Below are 10,661 nucleotides of genomic sequence, written 5' to 3'. Positions count from 1 at the left end.
TGTATTATGAGAGGGGTGACCTTTTTTCACTTGAGCACCTGCCCCCTCAAATTTCTGTGCACGCCACTGATCAGTGACATCACAATTGCTCGAGTGACCATCACTGATGACATCATCGAGTACTCTAGTGACATCACTGATGATGTCATAGACATTGTGACATCATCAGTAACATCATTACTGACCAAAATCATCACAAATCTCACAATGTGACCAAAAACATGGGACAAAAAGAAAGACAGAGAAACAGACAGACAGAACCCACTTACTTGTTATATACATACACAAGTAAGTATGATGATGATGATGTGCCACACTGCTTGACGTTTTTTGTGGATGTGAAATTTACAAAGACCATATAATAAAGGAAATTTACCAATAATGATCATAAGCAGTGGCAGCACTGAATTACATACACAATATAACACAAAATATAACATCACATCAAATAGCCTAAATATCTGTACAGTAGTAGCCTACACATTTTTCTATTTATAAGGTTTTGCACATCTATCCAAAAGAAATTTGAATGAACAGAGTGAAAAAAACTAATTAAATATTGTTTCTCCATACTAATCGCAAAAACACATAGCCTATATTTAATCCATAATAGCTTAAATCTTCTTCTAATCTTTTACCAGGGTAATTTTGATGTACATGTAGGCTATCTTCTACTTCTTTCACTGTATTACCTGCAGCGCCCCCCCCCCCTTTTTAATATTAAGACAGACATGTATCTGATGTACATTATGAAAGTAAGCAAATGTATATAGCGTGATACATTTATTATTATTATTAATATTATTTGTGTATTTATTGTTTTTGATCATCTTCGAGGATCCACACCGTATTTTACGTCATCCCGTCTGGCTCCAGTCCCGCACGTCACCTCCCCTCCCTCCTCCCCCTCCCCTTAGCAACAGAGGCAAAGATGGCGGCGTCCAGTAACGCTCCTCCGCATTCTCCCGAGACATCGACGCCGTTGAAGATACCCAAAACAGAGGTGCCTTCCCCTGAATCGGAGGACTTGAGCGACAGTAATCAATACCACTCCAACCCGTCCACGCCCAACCGCTTCTCGCCGCTGAACGTGCAGGGCGCGGGCACGGCGGGCAGGACCCAGGCGGCGGCCTCGTCCTCCTCCAACAGCTTCACGGCTTGCCGGGGGATGTCGTGGACCCCGTCCGAGACGAACGCCCTCATCGCCGTGTGGGGCAACGAGCGGCTGACCGAGGCGAGGATGCAGCAGCTGGAGGTGGCGGGCACCGTGTTCTCCGGCAAGGCCCCCGGGCCTGCCATGTACGAGCGTGTCTCCAGAGCCCTGGCCGAGCTGGGCTACGAGAGGACCCCGTCCCAGTGCCGGGAGAGGATGAAGGTAACGTTTAGTAATGAGGGGCACAATGTGCTCCCTCCTCCTCCAGCATCAGCAGCATCTCTACCTGTCACTCTGGGGCCGAGAACTCTGGAGAACACAGCAGTGTTGACATGCAGTAGCCTACAGCTTACTGGGTTGTGGGATCACAGTCACACACACAAAATCGGTAACACAGACACAGTAACATTTCATATTTAAGGTAATTATATAATATAACTATATTATATATAGTTGCTTATTAGCATGCATAATATCAGCATATTGGCTGTTTATTAGTCAGTATAAAACACTTTATTAATGCCTTATTCTGCAAGACCATATGCCATTTTTGTACATTAATTAAGATCTTAATATGCTTTAGTGGTACAGTACTCCCACCGGCACCTTATAAGGCCCATAATGAGCACAGATTGTAAGATCATAATTGTACAGTACAACCTCCTTACTACAGTATAAATAAGCCATAATTAGGAGGTTATTGAGAGGAAACTCTTAGCTACTGGCCTATTACAGTAGTTGTAGAAATATGGTCATGCAGAATAATGCATTAATAACTGCTTCATGACTAAAAACTAAACAGCTAATATGCATGCTAATAAACAACTAGTTAATGGTGAATATGTGTGTGTACTGTAATATAAAGTGGTACCTTAACAATAAGTCTAGTTACATGACAGGCCTGGCTATTTGTCTGACCTGCACATTAAGCACCAAGTGTCCTCTCCTAGTCCCAGGAGCCGGTCTGCTGACATTGATAAATGTACACTGTGCAAGTCACTCAAGCTTATGACTAGTTTCCTAAAACCTTGTTACACTCCCCTTTGCATGTCTCAGCTGTCTCAACCAGGGTTACAGTAGTCTCGCTGGCCAGCCTCCTCTCCCTTCCGTCCGAGGAGTCTGGCGCCGCAGGTCTCCATAGTGGGATTGCGATGGGCGGCGCTTAGCGGCAGTGCCCTTGGAAAATAGTTTCAAACAATCCAACTTGCTGTTTTCAGCGTGTAGCAACGAGCTAGCGTGTAGGTTTCTGCCGTTAGCTTGCTAGCTAGTTAGCGTTGTTGTTTTCCCTGAGGCGGCAGGGGACTATTTACAGCAACACACAGGGAAGAGGGAGCGGAAGCCACTCTGATTGACATGGTCGGAGCCAATGACAGAGCTTCTTAAGCGGGGAGCGGACATCCGGCTGCCACTGAAACCGACGCCTCCAATGGGAGAGCAGAGCAGAGCAGGGGAGGGTTTATCCCAGTTATGGAGACCTGCGGCGCCAGACTCCTCGGACGGAAGAGAGAGGAGGCTGGCCAGCGAGACTAGGGTTACAGTGGTGGAGGGCAAACCCACCCAACTATCTCCACTTGTCAAATAGCTTACCTGCTGTACCTTTATACTAACATATATTGTGTATTTATGGTACACACCATGTTAAGTCAGATTTGTACCTTTATACTACATATAGTGTATTTATGGTACACATCATGTTGATTGATTGATTGATTGATTATTGATTGATTATTTTATTTGGTCTCCCTTAGGAGAAACTTGTTGTGGACGACAAGCTCAAGCTGCAGCATACAGATAACAGTAGCAGTGATACATACAGAAACACCAGCCCATCACCATGGGCATCAACACATCTACTATAACATAAAATTTATCATGACAGTTATCATGACATGTGACATCATCCCCACACACATTTAGCATCCACCCATATTCCCACCCTGGATGTGCCACTCACCCACACACACACATGCACAGTTGCGCACGCTCTCTCTCTCACACACACACACACACACACACAGGTCGCAAGTACAAAAAGTATCTGTAGTAGGCTACATGGTCCTCAGGTCCGTCTGTCCTCTCTTAGCTGCTCATTAATAAGGTTAATTGATTGAGGGACAAACAAGTTTTTATAACGATTGTGTTTGCACAAAGGGACCCTGTACCTCCTTCCTGACTGTTAAGTTAGATTTGTACCTTTATAGTATATTGTGTATTTATGCCTTATGGTACACATCATGTTAAGTCAGATTTGTACCTTTATACTGACATATATTGTGTATTTATGGTACACATCATGTTAAGTCAGTTTTGTGGTAGATATGGGGGAGGATACATTCATTCATTTTTGTCTATGGGTGGTTCTTTTCCTTATGATGATCACCCAATACAGAATGGAGGTCATAGTTTATGTACTTTTTTTTTTTTTTACCACCCCAACACTCTACATCTCCCTTCTTAATCAAAGCGGTTTGAACTGCCTCCTGTTTTAGTATTTATACCCCGTTAAAGACAACTCAGACCACCAGGAAAAATGGGTTCCGGCCTTTAAAAAGTGAATTGAACAGTCGTCCAGGCCGGAATTACAGCTCGGAAATTCGGGTATCATCCAGAGCGCCGCTTTGTCCGAGTTGACGTCATAACCACATCAAAATGGTGACTTGTATCGTTAATGGTAATCACAGAATTATTATAAAGACATTTGTTAACGTTTTAACACATTTTATGTCTCAATTATGTAATGCGTTAATATGTGTTTGTGTCATCTATGTTTCACTCTGATTAGAGCAATATGTGAAATTCAGCATTCGGTTAGCATTGTTAGCTAGTAGTAGGTAGCTACAATGTTACACAGGTTTCTATAGCAACCTATAGCCTGTGTTTGGTTCCCCCCCCAAGTGGGAAGTGCAGCGTGAATGCATTAGTCATATGTCCAAGGCGGAGGTTCCATGTTGAAACTTACGGCGGTCCGAGTTGTCATGAATGCGGTAATAGGTCGAACATTACTTCAACTAAATTAGTTGAAGTAACGTTCGACCTGGTTAGCTTTAGTCTAAAGCTAAGCATCAACATGTTGCCTGTACAAATAGCTGACGTGTCCTCCCATCCCCGTCCAGACACTGCGGCGCTGCTACAGCCGCGTGAAGGAGCACGGTATCGGCAAGCGGAAGAGCAGCTACTCTATAGAGCAGCTGGAGAAGGTGTTCGGCCAGGGGGGCTGGGACTCCCAGAGCTGTGCCCCCGTGCTGATCAACAGCAGTGGGCTGTATCAGGAGATGGAGTCGGACGGCAGCACCCTGGAAGATTTCTCCCAGGAGGACTGGTGCAACCAGGTGCTGGCCTCCGCCTTCCAGGAGGGAGACATGGAGGCCGGTGAGTGAGTGTTTGTGTTGGCGAGCGGTGAGCACTGCGCATTAATTGACACTAGGGCCCGATAGATACTGGATGTTTGGATCCGATACCGATATTAGGGTGTAAAAACAAATCTGACAGCGATATATCAGCTGATATTCTTATGCTTACGGTACTTGCTTATGCCTGTTACTCCTGGATGGAGCATAGGCCACTGATGATATTTCTCCACCTCATCCTGTTCTGTGCGTACATAAATACGTACATAAATAAATGTTTTTTGCAGTGATCCCTCAAATATCAAACACTTGTGACAAACATGTAATTGAGGCAGGATATTTTACAGTTATATTGTCCAAAATGACATCGGTGTCAGTGCACTGAATCTGTCAACTTCACTGGGACTTTTATAATTATAGATAACTATAAAAATACATAAAAATAAAAAACACAAATAGAACTTGAAGAAGAACTTAAAGGGATACGCCAACTTTCACTCATTTGCCATATCCTCATACATAACCAAGATACACAGTGTCTTCACCGTGACTCTCTGCGCAGTATACAGTGAGCTACAGTCGTCAAGTTAGTTAGTATCGCCATAGAATGGAGGCAAATGGTACAGTCGTTCAAAATCACCAAAAACACACATCTAACAGCGCCAAAAAGCTCTTTGTGCTTTGGGTAGGCTACTCACCACGCGATGAAATATTAATCCATAGTTACGTGAAACGTCATTTTCGGAGTATCAGAATCAGAATCAGAATCAGAAAGACTTTAATGATCCCCGGGGGGAAATTGGGACAGGTTACAGTAGCTCGCACTCAGAACACAACATGGCATCAAATAAACAGTAGTAAAATGCGATAAGTAAGCAAAAATAAAGTAGAGTACGTATAAAGTAAGCAAAATAAGTAGAGTAAGTGATGTACATTACGTGACAATTGCAGTTATTGCATACTGGACTTATATTAAGTCGGCTTGCCCCTTACATTACACGTGGCTCAGCCAGGCACAGTTAACCTATCGGCTGGCTCAGGCTCTGGGAGACTGAGCGTCTCTGAGGTGCTCTTTTAAGAGAGGCGTTAAAGAGTCCAATGGCCACAGGCAGGAATGATTTCCTGTGCCTCTCCGTATTGCATCTTGGTGGGATCAGCCTCTCACTGAACGTGCTCCAGTGTTTGACTAGCACGCCGTGGAGTGGGTGCGAGTCATTGCTCATGATGGAGCATAACCTGGACAACGTTCTCTTCTCCGACACCGCAGTCAGAGAGCCCAGATCCAGCCCCACAATGTCCCTGGCCTTACGGATCAGTTTGTTGAGTCTGTTGGCGTCCGCTGCCTTCAGCCTGCTGCCCCAGCACAGAAATAGCATACAGGAAGGCACTAGCCACTACCGACTCATAGAACATCCTCAGCATGGTCCGGCAGAAGTTGAAGGACCTCAGCCGTCTCAGGAAGTAGAGACGGCTTTGCCCCTTCTTGTAGAGTGCATCAGAGTTCTTAGCCCAGTCTAGTTTATTGTCAATGTACACTCCAAGGTACTTGTAATCCTCCACTATGTCAACACTGACCCCGTGGATTGAAACAGGGGTCACCGGAGCCTTGACCCTCCTCAGGTCCACCACCAGCTCCTTTGTCTTTGACACGTTGAGCTACAGTAAATCCCCACGCTTTACTTCCTTGTTTGCCTGTAAAGAGCACTTCCGTTGTACACCGCACATGCCTGGCGGCCATGTTTATAAAGTAATTCCGGCTATCTATTTACCTTAAAAAAAGATAATTTCTCTGCATTTTGGATTAATATTTCATCGCGTGGTGAGTACCCGAAGCACAAAGAGCTTTTTGGCGCTGTTAGATGTGTGTTTTTGGTGATTTTGAACAACTTTACCATTTGCCTCCATTCTATGCGATACTAACTAATGGAGAGTCACGGTGAAGACACTCTATCTTGGTTATGTATGGAGGATGGCAAATGAGCGAAACTCCCAAAAAGTTGGCATATCCCTTTAAGAAAAAGGATATATATATATCTATATATATATATAGATATATATATATTATATATATATATACTGTATATAGTCAGTCGGGCTCTAATTGACACAGTTGAACAGTTGGTTTGAACTCTTGTGTTTGTGCTCTCTTTTTCTTTCTCTCCAGAAGAAATCCAGGTGCCTAAAAATAGAGTTCTACAGATTCAAGCAGAGCTGTCAGAACAAACCCAGTAAGTCAACTTGGGACAAAGGCTCTACTCACTGCGCCTTTGTTAATTGACCATGTTAGGCTTTGTGCTGTAAGTTGTGACTTTGTCTAATCATAAGTTATTGCTAGAAGGCCAACACTATCATTTGTTTTCATTTTTGATAACGAGTCATTTGTAGACGATAGTCTTGAGCACAATTTCTATTTGGAAATAGTATATTAACTTTAGAGGTCCACCGATCGATCAGCACGTGATTGGAATTGGCCGATTTTTACCTCAAATATGCGATCAGCTGATTGCAGATCTTTCTTTATTGTTGCCGATTTATGCAGCCGATCATGCTGCACGTGAGAAACACGAGACAGCCCATTTCTCCGCAGTTAATTGGTGTAAAAAAACGAAAACATTTTCATGATAGAAATCGTTTCACTTTCATATTAGGCTAATCATTTATATCATTGTCTTGCAAATCACACAGTTTGCTTTTGTCAGTGTTTTTTTACTCACCTCCACACCACACCAGACTCTGTCAACACACCCCTTGCATCTTGAGTAGGGGTGGGAATCGCTGAGTAGCTCACGATACGATATGGTCACGATACTTGGCCCTCGATAACGATATTATCACGATACAGCGATTCTGCGATAATCGATATATTGGAAGACGATACATCACGATACCTGTGTAACTGAAGAGAAAAAAATACCCCTAAAAGGCAAGAAGCAGGTATTATGTATTTATTAGCAGAATTGACATGAACTCTCTCAGAGTTCACTCACTCACTCATAACATTTTCGATACCACGGAGGAAAAGTTACACATTAAGTCTTTTTATTATTATTATTAAAACAAGAAAACCTATATAACCTACCTACCTATATAATTTCTAAAAGTAGATATTAATGAGCAAACATTTCCATTCATGTAGCCTACAGTATTTATGTTTTTGTTTCAACTACAAACATAAATAAACGTCAACTTGAAACTATGTTTCAACTACCACACACAGCATAATATTTTAGCCTGTTTATTTAAAAAAAAATATATATATATTTTTTTAAAGTAGTCTACACAATATAAAATATTGATGTAGAAAAAAATAAAATGTGCTGCACTTTCAATTTGATTTATGAAAGTAGGCCTATATGTAAAATGGAAACTGTTCTATAATAGACTGCTATAGCTGCTAAAAGAAAAAAATCGGTGAAACATTGATTCTATTTATTTTTCTATGTAAACGTTAAAGTGTAACTTACCACCAAAACACTTGTTTTCAGCTTTTAACCAATATATACTGTATGACTTGGGGGGTGGTGTGTGAAGAATTCTGGTCAGAATTTCCACATTTGAGACCAAAATGTTACCATTGTACCATTTGTATCATTTTCAGCCGCATAAGTGCCCTCTATGGGTTCAACCCTGCTTTTTTTTGCCCTCAAAACTGCACAAAATGTGGTACAACCTGACGTCACGATGAACCAAAGACTATGGGATTTCAAGATAGTGACTCCCCTACTCCCCCTGTACCCTTTCCCGGCCCCTCACAACTCCAAGCCTATCCCCATGATGTCACAAGCATTTTCCTACCAATATGGCGCTACAATACACAGCTAATTGGCTGTTTGTGTCACCTGACCTGTTAATCACCTGTTAATTGATTACAATCGCCTGTTAGTAGTCCTAATTTAGTTCACATTGGGGCCAATGACCCCCAATATGATGAGATTTGGTTTCTCAGATGCAAATCAGATTTTTGTTTTGTTTTATGTAGCCTAGATATGATTTTGTCCAGAATTCCTATATATTAGGTTGAGAGACAACAGAGAATCTTGGAATCCTCTCAATGACCACTGGTGGTCCCCTGACCCCACATTGAGAACCACTCAACCACGCTTCAGCGTGGTGTGGCTTCGGCAAGGCATCAGCCCCCGTTCACAGAGTACGCCGAAGCAACGCTCAACCGAAGGCCTACCTACGCTGAACCCACAAGTGTCATTTAGGCATCCTTGTTAACAGGCGAAGCCGTTCATACCACCCGCGTGCGTGCCACACTAACGCCTTGCCGAAGCCACGCTCACGCCACGCTGAAGCAATCGCTCAGGATTGACGCAAATTTTAAAAGCGTGACCCGTGAAGCCAGGCATGAAGTCAATGGGAGTTGTGGGTGGCTTCAAGGCGCGAGAGTAGGCGCTGAGAGGAAAAGAGAAGGCGTCTTGTTGTGTGAACGGTAAGGCGTACGTTCAGCTTGTGCCTGCTTCAAGCTTCAGTTCTGCTTATGTTCGGCGTCCTGTGTGAACAAGGGCTAAGCTTATGTTCACCCGGCCGTGCTGCTCAGAGCCTGGCTTCTGTCAGCTGAGGTGACTGACTCGTCCTGGTTCTTCAGATGTCCAAAAACGAAAATCTGATTTCTAAATAGCCGTTATTTTGATAAACTGAGCACACAAGGGTAATCTGAATGGTTAGTCTAAACTTATAAAAGTGACATATTAACCCTTAACGGCTGTAGAGCAGAACGGCTCTGCTGTAAAACCCTCTACTTTTCTTCCTTTTCACAGAATGGTCACTCACTCCTCCACCTTATGTCTTTTTTTCTTTTCTGTCAAACACTGCAACAGGAAGTGCGCTGGGGTTCAATTTAGAATCATGTTTTTGTTGTCAAGTTAAAACCGTCAATAATCATTCATGTATCTTTGTTTTCCCACAGGAAAAGGGATGTGATGCAGAATGTGGTGCGCATCCTGGAGTCGGTGCAGCTTAAATGGGAGCACTTCCAGACGTGGACGGAGTTCTCGCGGCTGCACCTGTCCAACAAACTGGCCATCTTCGGCGTGGGCTACAACACGCGCTGGCGCGAGGACGTGCGTTACCACTACGCTGAGATCAGCTCCCAGGTGCCGCTGGGCAAGCGGCTCCGAGAGTACTTCAACCCCGAGAAGCCCGAGGGCCGCATCATCATGACCAAAGTTCAGAAGATGAACTGGAAGAATGTCTACTACAAGTTCCTGGACATCACCATCAGCGAGGCGCGCTGCCTGGAGCTGCACATGGAGGTGGACTGGATCCCCGTCACCCAGTCCAGGGTGACGGGGTGCAGCAGAGGCACGTGCCACTACCTCCTGCCTGGGGACATCCCCAAGGCATATGGACTCTATGCTGTTGGCTACGAGGTGCTAGTGGCACCCTGTAATGACAGCGCTCAGACATCGGGCGATAGTCAAGACCACGGCTTAGCTCAGTGCGAGATGGAGTTGGAGAGCATGACCCGGAGCCAGACCGACGGAGAAGCAGCAGGGAAGGGTGACAGGACTGGGGCTAAAATCACTTACTGTTACCTAGGCATAGCCGAGGATAGAACCCTACAGCAGTGCCTGTTCCAGCACTTTCAGGGTTCCACAAAGCACTATGTCCACAGGGAACCCTCCGCTGTCACACGTTTCCTGCAGGAGAGCTGTCGCAGTGGCACTGGAGGCCAGGGCGGGGAAGGAGGCGAAGCCTCGTCTCAACATTTGGCCATTTACATTAAGTTCATCGAGGTGGAGCTGGACTTCCTCTCAGCAGGCTCCCTGGTGGAGTGCCTGGAAATTGCCGTGGGCTATTCCTTAAAGTACAACAAAGAGCCACTGTAACTGCCGCTCAGTGTTTGGGACTTGCCTTGATAAGATGGTTAAAGTGTTCCAGCCAGCCGGGGCACATGAAGGCTCACTGGTTCTGTCTGTTACACAGCATGGATGTGTGCAAGAAGCTATCAAATCATTTGCACAGCCTTTTTCCTCCTTGAATTTTGTTACCCTGCCACTAGACTCTAATCAAGGCAAATGAATAAAGACATTCAATGCAGCAAATGCATTGAATGCAAATATGGGAACACTGGCATAAGTATTTCAATGTATTACAGGGATGTGACATCCATGTACTCATTATGTTCAGCTGATATATGCACTACAAGGTTGTGC

General features: G+C 44.3%; 1 protein-coding gene across 1 annotated transcript; it reads left to right on the top strand.

Moving 5' to 3' along the window:
• Positions 1 to 912: 912 nt before the first annotated feature.
• On the top strand, positions 913 to 10,334 carry msantd2 (Myb/SANT DNA binding domain containing 2; the record flags this gene model as incomplete). Its single annotated transcript, XM_083641323.1, has 4 exons — positions 913 to 1,375; positions 4,267 to 4,522; positions 6,665 to 6,728; positions 9,413 to 10,334. The coding sequence occupies exons 1-4, from the start codon at positions 932 to 934 to the stop codon at positions 10,332 to 10,334; spliced, it is 1,686 nt and encodes a 561-aa protein (XP_083497449.1). The 5' UTR covers positions 913 to 931.
• Between the last annotated feature and the right edge of the window lie 327 nt (positions 10,335 to 10,661).

The sequence above is a fragment of the Poromitra crassiceps genome (genome assembly GCF_964638095.1).
Source record: "Poromitra crassiceps genome assembly, chromosome: 1".
NCBI lineage: Eukaryota > Metazoa > Chordata > Actinopteri > Beryciformes > Melamphaidae > Poromitra > Poromitra crassiceps.
The sequence above is the reverse complement of the archived record's forward strand: the minus strand, read 5'-3'. Positions and strand labels throughout refer to the sequence as shown.